General features: G+C 46.4%; 3 protein-coding genes across 3 annotated transcripts; 1 reads left to right on the forward strand and 2 right to left on the reverse strand.

The window, feature by feature from the left end:
* Positions 1-2,689: 2,689 nt before the first annotated feature.
* On the forward strand, positions 2,690-3,343 carry KD926_000656 (Beta-galactosidase; the record flags this gene model as incomplete). The annotated part of the gene is made up of 1 exon (XM_053104461.1): positions 2,690-3,343. The coding sequence occupies one exon, from the start codon at positions 2,690-2,692 to the stop codon at positions 3,341-3,343; it is 654 nt and encodes a 217-aa protein (XP_052952275.1).
* Positions 3,344-4,919: 1,576 nt separating this feature from the next.
* KD926_000657 (SDR family oxidoreductase) lies at positions 4,920-6,275 on the reverse strand (the record flags this gene model as incomplete). The annotated part of the gene is made up of 4 exons (XM_053104462.1): positions 4,920-5,506; positions 5,570-5,759; positions 5,828-6,110; positions 6,166-6,275. The coding sequence occupies 4 exons, from the start codon at positions 6,273-6,275 to the stop codon at positions 4,920-4,922; spliced, it is 1,170 nt and encodes a 389-aa protein (XP_052952276.1).
* A 1,799-nt stretch (positions 6,276-8,074) lies between these two features.
* On the reverse strand, positions 8,075-11,532 carry KD926_000658 (uncharacterized protein; the record flags this gene model as incomplete). The annotated part of the gene is made up of 6 exons (XM_053104463.1): positions 8,075-8,370; positions 8,434-8,699; positions 8,763-9,719; positions 10,345-10,620; positions 10,674-10,869; positions 10,917-11,532. 6 exons carry the CDS (start codon positions 11,530-11,532, stop codon positions 8,075-8,077), a joined length of 2,607 nt encoding a protein of 868 aa, XP_052952277.1.
* Positions 11,533-21,810: the final 10,278 nt, after the last annotated feature.

The raw sequence follows: 21,810 nt of genomic DNA on the forward strand, positions 1-21,810 counted from the left end.
CCGAACTCCGAAGCTCGAATGCTATCGCACCGCTTCTTTTCCGAGCGACCGTTTCTTGTGAAGAGCATCCAATATCGATGAAGCTCAGCTGCGGCGACCAGCACATACAGTTTAGTGGCAATAGACTACTTTTGCGTACCTTCCTATCCCCACATCAATACTAATTTATCGCCAAATAGTATAGTGCATTACAGTTCTACAGATTTTGTCCTACATATCTAGAGCCAAGATGATGTTGAAGTCACATTGGATTACACATACTTAAGTGTGATATTATTGCATGAGGCCCCACGACTTTAGACTAGAGCAACAGGCTGGGACTACACCCTGCAGAATCGAGTGGCAAGCGTACGAATTTGCCTTGCTACTTTGTCGACCATCCCTAGCCCTTCTATATCTTTCCTATAGCTTCCTTTCGCCTTTAGCTGCTACGCGGGGTTCTTTGGAGCCGAGTTGTTACTTGCTGCAAGTTATTAGAGGTGAGTCGTCTTATCGGTGATTGAGCAAAGCTGATTACAGTTTGTCAATAGAGAAATGTATATTATGTCAACTGAATGACCGCTCTACCAGTTCTTTAATATTGTGACTAATTCAGCCATCATCGTTATCAGGATGTCGGAAGTTATCAATACCATGACAAGGATGGTAACGATCATGTCCAGAAGGACCAGATTTGAATATGTAAGCACTAAGCAGCGAGGGACTGTAAACAGCCCCTAGTGCAGCATGCATGATTTCCTTCATGGCTTAGCCGTCCTCTAACAAAGAAAAAAAAAAAAAAACAATCGTGATGGAATTTGGATATTAGCAAAAGGCCAAAAAAAAAGCCCGTATGGAGGACGGTGATACTGTAAGTCTTAGTGGATGGCATACATATACGCTTTAGTCTTACCAAGAAGCTTGGTCTTCTTTTATACATTTACAGAAGAAACCAGATTCTCCTAGCATGACGAAATGTAACGGACTTAAGGTGAAAGCCAGTAGGCATACAGAAATTCTTTCCACCTTTCCTTACAATAGAGTACAGCTTCTCGATGTTGAATTCGCAAAATCGATCATGTTGTTCGTGATCACGATAGAAGTGAGACATGGCTTTCCTTATCCAATTATAAATTTCTAGGTATGGAAGAAATCTGCATTCTATAAAGTGCCCGTCCTGTCCGTCCAGTCTTTCTTCTTGCCCATCACCCTTCACCAAACCTAACGAAATGCGTCGTCAAAGTACATAAGGTCCTATGATAATCATCTACAACTGAATATTAACAGCTTTCTATGTGCCTACCGTACGTCATGTGTTTTGCCATTTACAAGACTTACTTTGTTAGCTTTCTTTCCTCGATAGGAACACGTTTGTACATACATCGCAGTTGTAGTCATCGAACCGAATAGGATTTAACCGATGTCCGCCGCTGCTGACAATCACAATTCTTGGCTCCTTTATAAAACGCAACCACTTTCCCCAAAATTCCCGCTTATAAGTACTATTGAAGATCCTGTGGTAAATTACTATCAAGTACCGGCTCAGCCTGGATCATGGATGTTGACCACCTTTCTTCACAGTCAGTTCCGGTGTAATGCACATGATGTTATCCATTGGCCAGAGCCCCATGTACAACGACACTCGAAAGCATGGACGCGGCAGGACACCTTTCAAAGGCTTTTATAATGCAATACAGAACCCCGTGAGACGAACGCAAGATTTATTCAACCCGAAAATAGCGAATGGGCCACTTCAATCGTCACGATTAATGCTATAGGCAGCGAACTACCTCCGCAGATCATTTTCGCGGGTAGGATGCAGCAAGAGGATTGATGAGTTGCCTGCTCAGTGTGTTCCACCTTTTTTTTCAGTTCAGTTTCTTTTTTCTTCACTGCTTTAATGCTGTCAATGCTGGCCTGTGCCTGAAGATCATTACTCTCCTCTGCCCGCCTCTTAGCCATCTGGGAAAACATGTCAGTGAAGTCGTTATTTTTCCCTTCCTCCGCACAGAGCTTTGATTATTGCTCCTGGATGGTCGCGTTGGCCCGCCTCTTGCTTCTGCTGCGAGTCTTTGTTTCGGGCTAATTAATCATCCCCAGTTGTCAATAGCTTGTTGAGCGACAGAACATCCTTTGTAGCAGCACCTAGCGCCTTAAGCGATGATTGAAAGCTTTTTTTCCTTTGACTTTGAATTAGACGCTGTATTGCTGATACCGTGGTGGCTTCAAGGTTGTTTGCCATCTAGTCTACTCGCTCTGCTTTTGAATACAAGCACACTACTCCTTACTCAAGGTTGTCAACCCACCATCCAGTGGGTTCCGGGACATGCGGTGGTAGAAGGAAATGAGAGAGCTGACCGGGTAGCAAAGCGGGCAGCTAATAAGCCACCAGGGAGAGGCCCAAAAGAGATCTATTTGGCTTTTGCCCGCAGAGCCCGGACAAAGGCCATTGTAACACAGAAGCATAGATGGCTCACTAAGGAGCTTAGCCAGCGATCTCAACAAGGTCAACGGACGTACAGGCCAGGGAGGAACTGGCGACTGAATCCTGCACTTGTGGTGGCTCCCCAACATCTAGCGAGCAGGTTTTTCGACTGAAATCAGGACATGCCGCTATTGGAGCATACCTACATCGGATTAAGGCCTAAAAGGATGCAACCTGCAGAGATTGTGGCTTATCAAAGGGGACAGTACACCATCTTCTTTTTGAATGCCGGAAATGGCGACATCAACGAAACAAGCTCTACAAGGATTTGGAGATGGATGGGGTTATGGAACCCACTGCCGCAGAAGAGCACCCACAAGGATGACTTTTAGTCGGGACCGAAACCATCTTTCTGTCATTGTCTGGAGTTACGGTAATGAAGTAGGCGAGCAAGGGAACTACGACGCGGAGACAGCTGAGATCACCACATACCTCAGAAATATCGTCATCGAGGAAGATACGACCCGTCCGTCAACAGGCTCGATTCATCGATCCACGCCGACTAGTTTGTACACTGAAGTGGTCGAAATCATAAATTTAAACTACCAAGGCGAAGACATGCGGTATGGTCCTGCATACACGCGCTTGGTTGGAAACCGCGGGAAACCACAATATGACGCGTTCCATGACGCCCATCCCGATAAGCTTGTTTTTGGTAGCGAAGTCGCGTGGTCGCTGAGCAGTCGAGGTTCGTTCATGTTTCCGGTCACGAATTATATAAGTTCGCCCATAAACGATACAGCTGGTGGGAACTCGAGCGCTCTTGAAATCTCTGCATACGAGCTGTATTCTTCCGACAGTGGGTCTTCTCCTGATAGGGTCCTCTTAACTCAGGACGAGCACCCCTTCGCCGCTGGTGGATTCATCTGGGCGGGTTGAGACTACCTCGGCGAGCCATACCCCTACGACGAGGCCCGCAGTGCGTATTCCGGAATCATCGATCTCTCAGGCTTTAAGAAAGAGCGATTCTATCTCTACCAGTCACGCTGGCGGCCAGACTTTCCAATGGCGTATCATTCCCCACTGGACGTGGCCGGATAGAGTTGGAGAAGTAACGCCAGTCCACGTGTTTACCTCTGGTGACGAGGCAGAGCTCTTCCTCAACGGCGTCTCACAAGGGAGACTCAAGAATGAGCCCTTGACCTATCGATTTAAATGGACTTGCTTTGTGCATTGTTCGGGCTAAAGTGGGTGCGTCGGGAAGAATCACTGTCAGGGCTGAGAGTGAGGGTCTGAAAGGGGCAGAGATTGTTCTTAGGGCACACTAGGTGCATGCAGGTCGGGGGGAAAAGTAGGGCTCACCCACATTGATTCGTGCTTTGACCAGGTTTAGATATGAAGGATTGAAGTTTCTGGCTCTCCCCTCATACTTCCTCTTCCGGCCATAAAGTACCAGGGATGACTGTGTTAGTTCTCAATCGCCCACGGTCCTTCCATAGGAATCCCTTCGCATTGCCATTGGACCCAGGTCAAGGTTAGAAACGCGGAGGCCTCCTGCGCTCAAACGACCCATAATTCAACCGATAGAGGGAAACCCGGCGCCTTGCCTAAGTACGGTAGTACCTCAACACGAGGGAATTAATTAGCCGGACTTTGACGTTACATAGTCGACTCCATCATGCGGGAAGATTCGGCAACGCGGCACGATTCTATTCTGCTCGGTCCTGGAAAAGGATGGCCATGTTCTGTCAGAACCAGGCTTCAAGATGAATACCATGCTACGGATTCGTTGTCCCTACCAATTGCCGGAACTAGGTAGCAAAAGAGCTAAACCCTTTCTTGTCAACTGTACCAGCCTTCAGCATCGCTCCAGCCAGAAACAGTGCTTTACTTGAACTCGCCAAGTTATCCCTTTCCATTCCTGTTGCTGGTGTGATCGACAATATACATAATAAGGGGAGCTGGGCACAGTGAATACTGTCAATCTGATGGCTAATAATTTGACTCAATGCACCTTTGGGGGGAGGAGTCGTTTCCTAATTTAGTCGCCTTCAGCTCAATCCACAAAAATTTTTTTTTTCCAACAGGGGCGATAACTGTAGCCAGAAGTAGCTTAGGACTAACAGTGTTATCTGTAGTCTCTATCACTCGTCACCTTACTATACCAGGTGCCAGAAGTATCATCCACACAAGCACCCCCAGAAAGCAGGGTATTACGAACACCAACTCCGACGAAATCCTCGGTCGCGGCGCAAATCACGCAAGAACATTCATAATGACTCTACGGGCCGCGAGCCAGTCTACTCTTCGATTAGGTTTGAATCTTGGCTCGCCGTCGACAGCGCCAACCTGAGCTAGCCAACGTCCGGCTAGCTGCGATGAAGCCTGCTACGGCTGACACTCTGACGCAGGAGATCGACCACAGCTCTTCCTGTAGCTTTCTTTACAATCTATTTTGACATGAGGGTTTTGTTCCATTCAATCGTCGGAATTTTGGGATGACGTGCCATTCGAATCAGTTCTCATGGAACTGACGATGGTTTGGTAAGACCCCGGCGTTCTCATAGGACTGCAAAGTTAGGGCCCAAATATCGTAGGAATCATCAACACGTCCCCAGCCAGCCTTCCGCGCCTTATTTATCGAGCCCACATAAGGGGTTATAACATCACAATTAGGATTGAAAAACCAGTTCATCATCTCAAATGCGTCGATTCGGAAGGAATCCACCCTTCCGCCGTATTTGGCAACAATGCGTTCCCAGACTGGGACTTTATCCTTGGCCCACTCCCCCAAGTCGACCTGGGACTTCTTTTCGTCTAGCACAGAAGAATAGTTGGGAGCGTGCATGTTGAAGTGCTCTCCAAGTCGTTGCCAGAGAAACTTGCTGACCAAAACATCGCCGTTGACGTGGTTGAACGCTTCGTCTTTGCAGTGGTCGCGAGTCGTAGCGAAGATAGTCAGATCTGCGATGCCTGGGGAGTAAGACATGCCCTGAGGAGAGTGGTAGGTGTTGAGGCTTCCTGGCCACTTCGGCTCTTCGCCAAGCTCGCGGCAGATGAGGAAGTACTGGGCTATTGGGACGGCTTCGTTCATTCCAGCGACTACAGTCCTCGGATTAGCTTGTGTCAATTGGGAGCGTCACCTGAATGGAGGGTTAGGCTGACATTGAGGAGTAAACCCGACGATACCAAAAGGGCGAATAATGTTGTAGTGCCAGGTGTTTCTTCGTTTCTGGATCTCGAAGAGATCATCCTCTTGCTGATAGTAGAAGATTGATTCCGAGCCGGGCCCGCAATACCGAGGAAGATCCTCGTGAAGGAGTGTATTGGACTCTTGGAATTGCACTCCATAGTGCTAGGATAATAGTCTTGTGTCAGCTCCAATGATCATCCTATCTCGTCCAACGCCATATCCTTGCCTACCTTTCCTCCAGTCTGAAGACAAACGCGCTCCAAACTGGGGCACACTGTGTCAATGGCTTCCAGAAAGTTTCGAAACAAGGGACAGTTCTTCTCGGCAAGCTTGAAGAAGTCGTTGTTATGGATGTATGAAGTAAAGTAGGCGTGTGTAACATCACTGCAGATAGCTTTCATCTTTCGCACGATGGTTTCCTTTGGTTCCAGAAAGTCCAGTGCGATAAATTCGACACGAGGGTCAACCCAGTAGCTTTGCAGCTGGCTGCGCGACGTCACGATAATCTTGGACCTACACCATCGATGTCAGCTGAATTATCTGCAATGAGGGCGTCAGGTTTATTTACCATTCGGTATCTGGTCTCCGAATCAGGTGTTCAACAATGGCATGCCCGCTGATGCCATTTGCACCGGTGACAAGCGCTACCTTGGGAAGGTCAGAGTTGCGGTTAACCATCGCGTTGGTTGTAAAAGACAGGATGATGAGTATCTTTGAGGTTGATGAAATTGGCTGATAGAAGAAGACCTCTCCTCTCAACTTGGGAATCGTACCTGCTTTTATACCAATTCTTGGAGATTATACTCTGTCAAAAGCATCACCTAAAAGAACAGGGTGAAGAATTCGGAAGTCTCTAGCCATCTAGTTTCACGCGTATGCCGTCATTTTGTCTTGGCTGTCAACCTCTGCCAGATGATTAGCCTATTGCAAGTGTCAAAAACGCGTGTGGATTATTACTAGTAAGGGTCAGGTCTGAGGACCGCCGAGCTGCATACGTCGTGAATTCGTGATTCATAAACAGAATTTCCTAAATGGGAGATGTTTATCCAATTTCCAACATGTATAACTCTGTTGGACCGCCAAGGTGCCAAGGCGGCCACGTCCGGCGGTAGCGAGGCCCAGGCCACCCCGCCTGGATTCTAATATACTCCATCTTCTTATGGCATTAGCAGATCATAATTAAAATCATCACTCCGTAGGCCTACAGCGCCCAAGAGTTCTTATTCGTTATTCTAGGTCCTGCATGAATGAATTCTACGCCCCTAGCAGCAGACCGATGACTAAAAAGGCTCTAGTGCCTTTTTTTACCTCTTGCTCTAGAAGGCTGTTTACATTGCCCCTCAATGGCACGATCCAAGTCGACTAGAAAGGCTGGCTTGCGTGTAAATGTTTGCTAGACCATGTCAAAATGCCGAGTCACTCAGTCTTCTATCTCCCTTCTTTGATGTTGGTGTCTGCACCATATAAGCATTGTTATAGTGACACAATTGATGAAGAGTCCAGAATACCATATGAGCCGTTGAACATTAGAAAATAGAACTTCTGGACCCTTCTGCTCCAGTATCCACTAACTATAGCAACCCGAATGCACCCTCCTCACACTAAACCTGACTACGAATCACCTTCAAGCCGTGTCCGAGCCCGGAAAACATAATCTGCAGTTCATTTCCTGCCCAGACAGTTTGTGATTGTGCCAACCGCCGTTTTCGGACTCTATCGGAAGTTCCTCCGAGCCGAGTCCGAGAAGCCGCTTAGTCAGAGGGGCCGGGAGACGGTAACCCCGAGGGGATCGACAATCTCGGCCCAACCACAAGCCACCCGGTAGCCATCTAGGTCCGGGAGACCTGTCATATCCAGTAGTTCCCCACCTGTGGATGCTGAGGTGGCGAGCCTACAAGGCATCAGTCCAATAGGAACTATCCCACTGCAGATCGATCCAATCGGTATTTTCCCACGCGAAAATGTGGCGGAACGCACAGGGTGGATGGTCTTGGCTTTTCCAAGGTATTCCATCTGCCATGATCTCAGTCACGCTTATTAATGACCTTCAGCCCCAAAATCCGATTACATTACTACTGGGCGAACTATTGTTAGATGTTGATCTTTTTGAACACAAGCCCAGCTATTTGAAAAAGCCTCTAGTCAATTCCAATTGTTCACTATCTCTTGAGCGATGTCAAATGTACGCTATACTTCTCTGCTGACCTTTCCGTCGGCTTACTTTGAAGAGTCTTGCAGCTTGTCTCCGAGCAAATAGCTTCTGAATTGCTTATTTTGATATTTTCTTTCTTTGCTTGAATGTCCAGAAGGCACGTCCTCTCCATTCTCAGTCCTGGAGCGTAGTGCGAGATCCATGTTGCAGATATCGTTTACGTCGCAATCAATTATCGTTTAACACTAAATGTTCACGGAAAGTCGAGGCGTTGATAGATACGATTTCAAGCTGGAATCAAAGTCGAACAGTCGAACTTTCGTTCTCATTGATTTTTCATATCGATGATGCTCGGGAATAGTTCGTTGAAAGGTTGCAGGGATTGTCCATCAAATAGACTGAAGTACTCCTCCGAGTCAATCCGCATTATAGCCTTGGTAACAAGCCACAATTCATTTGCACTTGCCATAAAACCAGCTAGTTCCATCTCTGCTTCATTGCTAGTTTGGGAGATTAACTCTTCCCATAATATCTTCCATCTAGACAACGCCCGATGCAAAGGGGCTAAATTTTGTTGGATCATCCGACTTGTAAAGGCCGAGAACATCACTAGGTGCAGCCCTGACCAAGAATTAGTTTGTAGCCGAATATTGGGAAGAGGTTCTCTTGAATCGGATGACAAACCAGATATAACAGTAAAGAGTCCAAATACCCCGATATTGCTGAAAACTGGATTACTAGGCCCATCCCAAGCGCCATCCATGAGGAGATCTATGACATGAACTAGGGAAGGTGAATGCGGGGTTTTTACCAATAATGACGACTGATTTTGAAAAAACATCAGTTCGTTACAAGGAAGATTTCCAGTTGACTCTAGAATCGTGATCATGGGAGGAATTCGAAAAGAAGTCACAAATTCGCAGTCCAACAGCAAGATAAAATGAGCAGTCCTACACCATATGATTAGTTACATTGAATGCACTAGGCTGAAGAAGCGGGAAACATTTGTTTACCTTAACCGTGATTCCGACTGGGCATTCCAAACCCACCCTTCTGAAGTAGTGGAGCCACGATCGTGCCTCGAGCTGAATAGTGAGATTGATCGCGCAGCATGTACCAGCATTGGAAATCGCTGGTATCTTACCCTTCGACGGATATCAGGATCGTTGCGTCCAATTTGTAGTTGTAGTAGAATGACTACTGCTTTCAGAATATCGTAATTTTCCGACATCTGCGACTCATAGGTCGCAGTGTATTGAATTTCTGTGTTAAACACGGACAAGCTGAACATATAAGACTCCGCAATGTCAATGCAATCAACTGCTAGAGAGCACGTGTCTCTCGGATAGGAGTGTAAAGAACCTCCTAAAAATGTAGCCAACAGGAGAGGCAGGGTAGCAGATTCAGCTTGGAAAGTTGGAAAATAAATAATTGGGCAATGTCTGTGATGGTGCTGCACGTAGAGATGTTCAAACAGGCGTATATTTGTCGCTGAAAATAGGCCTTGGTCAACAGCGTTTTTCAAATTGGCTTGGGACTTGGTGCATGTGGCAAAGGGTTTTAAATTCTGCGCCAGCTCTTGAGCGCGCAGTGAAAGAATGTCGCCTTCTTGGTGATTGGTGGGCACATTTTCGGCTCTTTGAGCTATTACATAGTTGTTCAACTCGATGCTACTGTTCCACATGAAAGGGGGTTCTTCAAAGCCCGGTTCTTCCAAAAAGCCCTCTGTGACATTCAACTGCCCACTAGCTGTCTCGCCTGAATGAGAGGACAGATTGGAAGAATGAACAGCCTTTGGCCGTCCAGCCTCAAGCGCTGGAATCAGATCCAGAACTGTGTTATTGGCATCATAATATCGTAGTAAGAATGGTATGCGAGCTTTCAGCAACCTGTCTGGAGAATTCCCGGATGGTGGCGACGGAGTCTCTATCGGTTTGGTAGTCTCTTTCTGGGGAGAAAGCATAACCCGGCTGTAATCACACGATCTAGCATTGCTTTTACAGTTCCCACATGGCGATTTTTTATCGCAGGAGGTCTTGTTGTGAGCACACAGATCACATGATTTTCGCGGTTTTCCCCTTTGCTCTGTTGGTGGGAGTGGCCGACCACGTCTCTTCGCGCATGTCTTGGCATGACGCCGGGCAGTATCTCTATGAATTTGCGTTAGTAACTGCGAGATTGAAGAGATTTTGTACAGACTTTCGGGGGTACAATCGATCGCAAAAGTAGCAACAATGTCTTTGACCGGGAAAATCTAGGAATGCAAGGTTAAGACTAACTCCGTACGCGTTTAGGGCCGGAAGGTAAGCTTACGTGATTCCTCATGTCGACGCAAATGTGTGCTGGTAGAGAAGCCTGTGAAACAGGTCCCGCATATAAAAGGGGCAACCATGTCAATGGGGGTTGAAGAAGGCAATCTCAAGGATGAGTCCGATCAGCGAAGTTTGTCTCGCAATCCCGCAGCTACCGAAGTGGATATTTGCCAAGTGTGGGACTTATCCAATTCGTCAAGCAAATCCGCACCAAGAGTGGGCTTTTGCCTTTTGGCTGAGACAGCATTGACTTGATCTTTGACCCACTATGTATTTGGGTTACGTCGAACGCCTCTGAGTACTGCTCTCTCCCTGTATGTGGGTATTATCAGGTAGGGAGATTCCATCATCTTCATTTGATTCAATCGAAGGCCCTGGGTCTTCTTTAGCAGCTTCTACCCTTGGTATTTTACCGAGGGCACGCTGACTGACTGGTTCAGCAAGTTGAGATATAGTGACTAAAGAATCTTCCTCAGTATCACTGATAGGATCGAATTCATCCTCTGTTTTCCGAATTTCTTTTTCTTCTCTTGCTGCCTCGGCCTCCCGGGTAGAAATTCTATAAGGGAAAGCTGTTCGGACTCCATGTCAAACTTGATCGTACACATAGACATCATAAGATCCCTTATAGTTTCGGGTTTCAGCGAGTCTCGGCGGTAGTGACAGATATTACGAGCAGAGTTGAATAACCGCTCAACACAAGACCCACTAGCAGGCGTGGTAAGAATGTCCCGTGCTAAGCTTGCGAGGATAGGAAATTCATGCTGATGATCCTTCCAGTACGTCCGCGGGTTGACTACTTGCATACCTAGAGAGATTATTTGGAGTAACAGAAGGGATGACTGTATCACTTACTACTTTCAAGATACTGCGAAAGCTCGTCATAAGCGGTCATCTGTGGCCGGAGAGATGAGGCTGATATTAAGAGGATATCACCATCAGAGATCTCCCCTACCGAGAATTGGCTGTTTGATGTAGGCTGTAATTCCGAATAGCGCTGTTGATAAGGTACGAGGTACTCCTCGAGGCTCTTACGGTATCGCATACGCCAATTTGGCTCCCAGTCCTTATTGGGAAAGAATTCAAACTTATTTTGTGGCGCTAGGATTGTGCCGATTGCATAAAGGTCATTACCAATCTCGTCAGTCATCCTATAATATTCCGAAAGCTTCAATTTTGCCGCCCGTAGGGCAGATAGCATTACTTTCTTCCAGCCAACCTTTTTTCGCGCAAGCTGTGCCTTAGATTTCTCGAGATGAGTGAACAGGTTGTTGTAGATCGCGAAAACACTATAGATAGTGACTTCCTTTGTCTTTGAGAGAGAGGTCGTAAAGGTAAAGAAAGGTTGTGTAATTGAAAGAAGGTAATCAATCTGTCGCCATTCCTCCTGACTTGGTTGTAGCTCATAATTCTCGTATTGGGAGCAGACCTTATTCAAAACAGACTGCAGGCGCTTTGCATGTCGGAGCATTAAATACGTTGAATTCTAACGTGTCCGAACGTCTTGTATTGGAACAAGCTTTGGTTCTTTAGCCTGAAGATCAAGGAAATTCTCTCGGCGTTGGGGGCTCTTATTGAAGATTGCTAGCCGTCAAATCTTTTATGTCGTTAGCAGTGAGGACAGTAAAATAAATAGGACCTTACCTTGTTAAGGGTATGCACAATCTTTCAGTTCTCTTGCCGTATCCTACTATCTCTTTCAGTCCATTCTGTCTCTTCTCTGTCATTCCTTGGATTCACTTCTATTTTACCAAGAAGCTCTTTTAGACTGTGTTGAATAATATGTGCGATACATGGTATACGAATGATTGGTAACTGGTTAGGCACCTCGAGTGACTGGAGAGAGACTTGGATACTATCCATCAACGTTAAGTTGTTAGACGCATTATCAGTAGTAACCGTCAAGACCCGGTCTTCAATCTGATGCTTTTGAAGAAGCTCGAAGAGAACTAAACCTAGATTGACTCCAGTATGTTGCTCATGAAGGGGCTCGAAGCCTAGCAAGATCTCTCAGTAGTTCCAGTCATGGTCCATGAAATAGCCTGTGATAGCTATAAATGCCTGTCGAAAGGGTGAGGTCCAGCAATCTAGTGCAATAGAAAGCTTAGCGCCCGTAGGTAGCTCTTGAAGAAGAGTACGCTGTCTTTCTGCTACTATTTCCTGAAGTTGGTGCCGGATAATGTATGCAGAGGGTATTTCCGGGAAAGATGAAGCAAGCATATTCATTTCAAGGAGGGCACGGAAATCAGGAGACTCAACAAGCTGAAATAGCAATCGATGGGCAGTAATAAAACTTATTACCCTCTCTATCCGGACTTGCTGGGTAAAGGTAGGTTTTTGAGAGGCCAGGTATACCTAGAATTGCTTAGTTTAGTAACTACTATAGGGAGTAACAGGGATGAATAGGTTAGCATACACCGTCTTGTATTAGCCTTCTGATATCTTTTGAGTGAGGCGCTCCCTTCCGACAATTAACCCCTTGCGAGAAATATTTGTTCATAGACGATGTTCTGCGATGGCCATCCGCTGGATGATTAAGAGTATGATCGCATACTTTGCACATAACCATAGGGGCGACATTTTATATAGCCGCTACCTGGCAGAAATGCTGCCAACATTCTGCCTGGCGTTCTCATCATTCACCATTTCGGACCAGAGGACGTAGTTCTTCTGTTTCTTTGGGCCAACGCGCTGGAGGGCGTTAGGGATGATGAGATGTAATTAGCTCGGAGGCCGGGAACAACATTACCTAGTCCGTCCGAGGCTCATAATTTTCAGAGGCCACAATCCTCTTCAAACACTCAAGCACTCAAGTATCTCTGTACTCTAGGCTACGTTTTAGATAGAGTATTACTTCATTCATTTGCATCCTCCTTATAGTTTAGACCTCGTATAGCTCGGACCGATCGAACTCCATCACTCCTCTGAGCTTAACCACTTCATTGGTTATGAGCCCGGGTTTGCTGTAACCAACCAGGCACCCCGGGAGATCTGTATGGGTTTCACATCCTATATAGACTATCGATCCGAATCGAGCTGCGAGCTCTACCCTCGACGTCCTACCTACGAATACCATCGGCCAGTAGATTCCTAGCGTACTACGCTGAGTTGTGGATACGCCAACACCATATCGGATAATACGAATCGAACGGAAGAGATACCTCATCAGTTACCTCAGCGACTTGAGCTGTCCTATCAATCGAAGGCCAGTGAAAGGCCCAATGGGAAGCCATCTACAGGTAATGCGGTTATTGACCCGGGTTTAACGGTCAATAAGTTCTCAATTGAGAAGCTTTCTTAGGAAAACGCTCGTTATTGGTTTCATGTCATGGAAAGGCAATTGAAGGTTCAATTTGCCTGGCAAGCCGTTAATGGCTTTCATAAAGTGACAAGGGCGGAATGGGATCAACTGATAGATTCAGATCTGGATTGGATGAAACTAGACCTGAAGGCAAATGTCATTTTAGAGTATGATCTGACAGCAGACACGATTTTAGAGGTTAAAGATCTCGTGTTTGCTGCGGAGAAGTGGGATCATCTACGGGCTACTTATCTGAAATCTTCAGATGCAATAAAAGCAAAGCAATTGCTAAAATTGGCAAGCTGGCAGCAAACCCCTGATCAGCCGGCTAGGGAAACTTTCAGAGAAATTGAGCGAATCAATCAAGTAATAGTCGATTTGAATGGCAGTAAAACGGTCAATCTTAATGATCTAGTGGTAATATTTTTCTTTCGTGATTTGCATGCGAACTATTCGGGCTTAAGAACCACTGTGGTTGGCTCGAATACTAAATTGACAAAGAGTTTTATCCTAGACCGGGCCGATGACTTTGACAACATACCCGGAGGATTTGAAAAGGAATCAGAGAAGGGATCCTGTACCCAGGAAAAGAAGAAAAGTGTGAAATGCTTCTACTGCAAGAAAACCGGTCATTATACGAGCAAATGCCCAAGAAAACAGGACAGCAGTGACAGTGATGATAGTAATCATAGCACTAAAAGAAGGAAGGGCAAGAACCGCAGGAACGACCGGAAAAAAAATTAAAGCAAAAAGGCAGACTTGCTGCAGAGGATCGGGAGGAGCTAAGTAATTTAGACCAGGATCTGAGGATAATCACTATAGCGCGCGAGTTATTCATACTGACAGAAATATACGACTCACTGATCAGACTTATTCGAAACTGCAGGAGAGAACTATGTTTGTCAGGGAAGGCGCTTGCCGAGCTTCGGTAGATCAAGATTGGTACTTTGATAGTGGAGCTACATGTCATACAGCGGGTCAGCGAGAAATTTTTGAATATCTCGATCCCACGCGAAAGGGGACCCTTACCGTGGCAAGCGGTACGCAACTGCCTATTGAAGGGCGAGGAATTGCAAAGATTGAGCTGCCGAATGGCTCAACAGTGCGGTTAGGTATCATGTATGTGCCAGAATTGGCAGGAAATCTATTGTCTTTAGAGGCACTCCACAACGCTGATTTCGAATCAAGAGGTTCGAAGAGAGGATATCAACTTCGGAAGAATGGCAAGGTTATTACTAGAGGGAAAAGGACAGGGAACACGACATATCTTGACTGGGTAAAGCATATTGATGCTTTATTTGTCGATTCAAAGCGTTCAATGCAATATGCTCGATTGGCTCTCTCTACAGATGACGAAACAGCAAAGAGGCAGAAGCTTTTATACCGTTATTTGGGCTATCCCGGAAGGAAACGATTCAGTGAATGTATCGGCTTGATACATATAGAAGAGCTTCGGGTTAACAAGCGAGATACAATGCTTGAGAACAACTGTGAGATGTGTATAAAGGCAAAGCAAATCAAGAAGCAGAGTTACGTTCCAGTTCCTAAGGCTAAAAGGCCTTTGCAACGTGTTTACATAGACTTTTGAAAACCAAACCGAGAAGGTACAGGTGAAAAAAAATACTACCCATATCTGATTGATAATTGTACCCGATTTTTATGGCTTTTGATCATGACCGATCGAACAATCAATAATGCCAGACACCATTTTGAACTTTGGCTGCGGCAGGCTGAACGACAAGCCGGTAAAATGTTGTTAGTAGTCAGAACTGATAACGCTGCTGAATTTAAAGCTCTAGTGCCGTAAGGTAATTCAATTGGTATTGAATTTGAGTTTATCGAGGCTGAAACTCCCCCGCAAAATAGTGTTGTAGGGCCATTTAATTGTGTCATCTTAGAGATCGCGAGGGCTCTATTATTTGATAGAAAAGTCAGTCGGGCCTATTGGAAGTATACTGCTGTTACAGCAAATTACTTGCGAAATCGAACTACAAAATTGGAAGGTTCTGCGGAAGAAAGCGAAGAAAACAAAACTCTATATAAGCTATGGCATGGTCACAAACCAAAAATGACTCACTTCAGAGCTTGGGGTTACCGTGTGTTGTATCACACAAAGTCAGATAGAAGTTTGAAAGCTGTATAGATGAAAGAACATTTTTGCTATATAGAAAAAGTGATAAACAATATCTAGTACTGCTGAAAAGGGGTAGCAAGTTAAAGCTTGTCACTAGCCCTGAATTCTGTAGGCGAGAATACGGTTACTGCTCGGTATGGAATCCTACGCCTGTTGAACCCGTGGGAAGTGAACCTGTGGAGAAGGGTTCCATGGACGCCATGATGCCATTCCAAAGAACAAGCCTTGATTCAATGGAGGTTGATTCAACGCCTAGCAAGTTGAATATTGCTGGCATAGTGGATAAGCCGGTTAAACCATCAGAAACCCTAGCAGAAATGTCTACTAGTGAAGGTAGGCGGCCAGGGAGTGAGGCCATAGCGGCCAAACATGTGCTTCAGTACTTGAAAGGCTTTATAGACTGTAGGTTAGTTTACGGTACAAAAGGGAGTCAGAAGAGGGAACTTATTGCTTACTCAGATTCTGCATACGCCAATTCGAAAGAAAACAAGTCCACTACCGGTTTTGTCTTTATGATAGATGATTTACCCATTTGCTGGAATAGCCGAAAGCAGTCGGTAACAGCTCAGAGATTTACAGAAACCGAATATATCGCGGCTTCCGAAGCTGCTAAGCAGGCGATTTGGTGTCGGCACTTTCTATATGCAATTAGAAAGGAGGCTATATATCGTCGAGCTCTAACCATAATCTTTAAAGATAACCAGAGAACGATCAAGAGTGCTGACAATCCTGTCAATCACCCAAAGACCAAGCACATTGCAGTGCGATATCATGCGATTCGGGACCATGTTAATAATGGAGAGATACGGCTTGAATATCTCCCTACCGATCAATGGTTGCAGACGGTTTGACAAAGACTACCAATAAGATTAGCCAGGATCGATTGGTTAAAGGTTTAGGCCTCATCAAGACTGGTGAAGATGGTTAGATTCAACATACAGGTTTTATTGGTTGGTTTGAGCGCTCAACTCGCTCCATTCATTCGTTTTATAAAGCTTTCTGAATTCTGCGATATTGAGCGAAGGGGAGTAATGATATGTAATTAGCTCGAAAGCCGGGAACAACATTAGTCCGTCCGAGGCTCATATTTTGCAGAAGCTACAATCCTCTTCAAACACTGAAGCACTCAAGTATTTCTGTACTCTAGGCTACGTTTTAGATAGAGTATTACTTCATTCATTTGCATCCTCCTTATGGCTTAGGCCTCGTACAGCTCGGACCGATCGAACTCCACCACTCCTCTGAGCTTAACCACTTCACTATTCTATCTATGGATTCCGTCACGTGATCCATGTTCAGAAGGTTCCTGACAATCTGGGCTTGTGCTGTCTTTTGACGTAGAAAGTCTACGAAAATGTTTGCCAGGTTAATGCAGCGTAGTAACTACAGCATTTTCCTACTGGGGAAACGGCCGTGGGCGTCAGAAGGAATAATAGCTTCCCTTATTCGTCATTTTTGTGATGGCAATGCTGGGTTTTTTGGGGAGTGTGGCGGGCAAAAGTGGACTAGGAGTGGAGAAACGGGCAAGGAGGAAGATCGCTAGTTGGGGTACAGTTTATTGAGGTTACTCACTCAGGGCACTCAGTCTTCCGCTCATCCCGTGCTCAGATCTACCCAGTGAGCAAAAAGCGGCGAGGGGTGAGCACAAAAACGGAAAGGGAAAGCCTTCGCCCTGGCTAGAAAATCAAGTACATACGATCTTTCTTCTTCCTCTTCCTGCCTTGATTCTTTTTTTCATGGTTTCGCTTCTGTCTATTTTGGTTTTAACGTGCCATGTCTGGAAGATACTGATGTTGAACATGGAAATTTATGGATTTTTTAAAGGAGCTAGTTGGTTCCGGGGTTTTTGTATATCATGTCGAGTGTTGTGTTGCGTAGATTATCCATATCTTTTGGTGTTGTGACACACGTGATGTATATTTATACTCTCCTCGAGTAGACTGAACAAGCAAACCCCAACACCCAAGAAATGTGGGTGTACTGCTTGTAATTGTCTGCCTACAGTTCTACTCACTCCTAGAAAATACTATACCCAAACCTCAGCCCACCAGACCACAAGCAAGGAACCAACCTGGAAGATGAATCCAACCCCTCAATCGAACCCCGCGGGAAACGAAACCCAACCACCATGACTGGAAGACCGGAATCAAATCACCCTGCGATCTGAGATCAGATTTGATTATTAAAGATGATTTTTTTCCATGGATACAGCGGAGACTGCGGCCAACAGAAAATAAATAATGAAAGTCCAGAAAAACCAAAAAAAAAGGAAGGAAAAATGCAGACAAGGATTCTGACATGCAGTGGAAAATCAAATCAAATTATGTGAAGGCGCGAGTGAGTGAGTGCGAGTGGTGCTGCTACTGCTTCTACTAATGCTGCTAATGCTGCTGCGTTGTACATGTACGACTCGACGCGACTCGACTCGACTCCGCCCAGGCATGTCAACTTACAAGGCAAGGTGGAGGTGGAGGTGGTGGTCTAACCGTGCGAGAGTGATTGGGTTTGGCCGTGGTCTGGTCCGGTCTGGATTGAATTGGATTCGAAGAATGTGGGTAAATAGGTCCTTAATTTATGGAGTATTGGTGTTATCATTGATTATCTTTATGAGGCACTGATTGAGTACTGCGGTGGAGAGGTAGGTGCTAGTAGAAGATATTGAGATATGCAGCTGCTGCAGTGTAGAATACAATACATTCCCTGTCTACTTACCTACCTACTTAGTACTTACCTGTCTATCGGGCTAGCTATCTCGCACAGCACCGTAACACAATCACATTCATCGAAGCACCTTAGTACTGTAAGTATTGTGCATATGGTAGTTTGGTCTGCATCTGTCATAGTTAGACTATTTACCTTAGTCATCTGCTCCATTTCGTAGTTCCTATTTACATACTGTACTAAAAACTACTAAAGTCGCTTACTTACGTCTATAGTCTGTACAAGAAGCAGGGTAATCCCTACTCCGTAGTCACTAGAGAAACCGACACTAAAGATCCCTAGACAAGGCAGTACTCCGCAAGGACTTAGCCCCAAGGCAACAAGCCCGCCTAGTCCGCTCCCCCAGAACCACTCAGAGCGCCAAATGCGTAATCGAACGAAAAAGAACAGGAATCGATACGTAGTCATTACTGTAAATAGAACCGGAAGGCGGGAGAGGGGAGGGGGAGGAGGGGGACAGGAACTCGATCTCACTCGACCGTCGAGGCGACGAACAAGAAGAACAAGAAAGCAGTGACACACGGTACACCGAGGACACCGCACCAACCACCCTCCAATCAAGGAGCCAGACCAAGCAATGGCCACCTCCAAGAGGCTAGAAAAGTGGCGGACATCTCGGGAGGGGCGAGGGGGACTTAACTTACTCTTTTCTTAGGTGATGGGCTTAGTAAGAAGCATAAAATCACTCATGAAAGTGGAGAGACGCGACAAGAGGAAAGAGAGAGAAAGAAGGAGACTAAGGCTCGGGCTAAGGCGTACCACCGGCGGTAGGGACAATTACATAACGAAGGGCGAGACGAAAGTCAGTATTACGGGGCGGGCAGGTTTAGTCTAGACCTGGCTCTCATGGTAAAGCGATATGACGGAGGAGGATGGTTGATGAGTACTCCGGAGTAGTATGATTATTGTTGCCATTGTGGTGGCCGTGGTTGGTTAATGGGTTTAATGGTTGACGATTCATGTCTCACTCTGACAAATGCGAAGGAGTCTGTATAGTTATTATTTTTTAATTATTGCTTGGTGTCTATGGTCTTGTTCGTAGTCTATTCCGTACGTCGGAGTTTGTTTTTTTTAAATTATTGGTTTTGTTTGGGGTTTCCCTTTTCATTCGGCTGCATGGAATCTTCAGTTCGAGAACGAGGAAACTCCAGGGATACCCCGAGAGAGGTTCAGCCGCACTGATCGATCTACTTCGACTCCGCTAGCGACTGCGTTTACTGCGTGAGGCTGGATCTAGCGCTCTGCGTGTCTCAGCATATTTGTTATTCCGACCTGGAGAGGGCACCGAGGGGTTATTCTATCCTCTTTGGTCAACAGCCAATGTACGGAGTGGCGTACAAATACGCAAAACGCGCGAAAACATGTACCTTACTGAGTCGAAGCAATTCAGCTGTCAAGACTCGAAAGCACGGGCCAACTCCAGCGCAACTAGTAATCATTTAATCCTACGGAGTACAGGAATGGGGTCAATGGGGACTCGTAAATTAGACGCGATCCGGCAAACGGTCCACTACTGGGCGTGGAAGTTGCCTGGGTAATACTCCATTCGGCATCGTGGAGTCGCTCCTTCGAGACTGAAGGACTCTGAAGGACGAGCGATAAATGATAATACTCCGTAATCTGCAGAAGGACGCGGACGATTGGACCTGTGGGAATCCTCCGTCGACGCCCTCTCAGGCACCGGAAAGACTAACGGAAATTTTATATCCACAATGAACGCATCGCTCACTCCGTCTGCTGTCAGCCTGGTTGGAGCTGGTTTCTGCCGGGAAAAACTGTGGGCAGGGGAGCAAAAAAAAAAAAAAGAAGGAACTCCTCCGTCGCACCGTGATGTCCCTCTTTGTGTTTACTCTGTCCGGAGGGATGGTTGAGCGACTTTGCCCATTTCCATGGATAGTGAAGGTGGCCACGTGGGGACGCAGTTCTCGCAGCGCAGTGGTCCGGTCTTGCATCCTCGGGTGGAGTTGGACCACCACGGTGAAGGCTGAAGCTCGTGTGCCTGGTTACCTGACCGAGTATGTTATATTCGCGGATGTTTCAATCGCATTACGAGGTTCTTCGGATGTGTTTTCTTCAGGTATTGTTGATCGATTCCGATTAATTATGGAACGATGTATACACAGTACTCCGTAAACTGTACACAGTCAGATGCTTCCTTTCCGCCGTTCACGGTCCTCCGGCCTTGCTTCTGCTTTAGTTAGTCCCAAGCCGGTTAGAATCAACGGACGGATCACTGATAAATTCCATGTACGGAGAGTGACTACGAAGTACAACCGTAGTTGGTCTGCATGATCTGTCATATCAGGGTCAAGACTCAAGACTCAATCAAGACAACGCAGGCGAGGCTCGTGCCGATGGCCGGACAATATACGCCGAGCAAAATCGAGAAGCGACGGCCGAATTGGTTTCAGATCACGAAATGAAAGGAGCGGCTCTGATGTCAGAAAGCTCGGGGAATAATGTAATTGTGCTGTTTGATTTGGCGGTGCAGTACAAATCATCAAATGATAACTCCGTAGTCGCTCCCCATCGATCACGGGAGGCTGATGCCGATGCCGACGCGGATAAGAAGCCCCGGAACCAGTCCTCAGTACTTCCATACAGTACATCTATAATCTATACATCTATACATCGACTGTGTATCTATCACATCGACCCGAGCGGTTCCCGTAAGCAGGAGGCATCCAGACCAGAGGCATCATGAACCAGTGGCTGCAGTGTGACGTTGCCCTTTCACAACGGACAGGGAATCTGGCCGGTCGCATCCCTATCTCCATGCCAATTATCGTTCGACCTCCGAGGAAGTAATAACCAGATCCTCGCTGTTCGGGTATAATTGGCGTTATTATTATTAGTCCGATTCTTATGATTATTCGCGTAATGTACCAAAAATTACTGGTGAGTGAGAATTACTTCGGAGGATGGTCAACATCCAATTCTCGTCAGACTGTCAGACTCAGATGTCAACTCTCAACCATCATCTGGATTCGTACGGAGTAATCCCTAACGAGATGGAGAAACGAGCGACAATCCTAATCAATCCGCGCCCGTCCCTTACCCATAGCCGACGGAGCAGACGGAGTGGCCTCGCCTCCAGGAATGGATTCATGCACTCCGCATGCAGCATTGATAATAAGGAGATTACAACCGCGTGGTCATAGATTGGACTGAACGCCCGCCCCGGCAGCGTTCGGTGGAGCTCGCCACCCAGGGAGGCCCTCTAGCCCTGGGGGCCCTTGGATTAGTTACCGTTCGAAGTAGGGAGTGGCAGAGGAACGGATGCGACTGGACGAGGGCAGCAAATCGGAGGGATGGGATCATGGTAACTCGATCACGATTTCCTGCCGTGTCGCGTTGCCTGACAGGCTGACCGACCTGGTTCGATCGAGATATGACTCTTTCATGCATTGATCCAGTTACTACGGAGAAGGAACGGCCATAATGATCAGAATTATAACCATAATGACCATACTACTCCGGTAGCGAAAAAAAATTGCGGTTCGTCGTGAGGGTCTCTGGGCGGAAATCCCATATTCCGTAAAAAAGGATCACCACCGGAAGAATATTTCCATGCGGAATGTACTCCGCCTCCG

Source organism: Aspergillus affinis (genome assembly GCF_023601865.1).
Source record: "Aspergillus affinis strain CMG 70 chromosome Unknown NODE_112_length_118489_cov_85_125139, whole genome shotgun sequence".
NCBI classification, from domain to species: domain Eukaryota; kingdom Fungi; phylum Ascomycota; class Eurotiomycetes; order Eurotiales; family Aspergillaceae; genus Aspergillus; species Aspergillus affinis.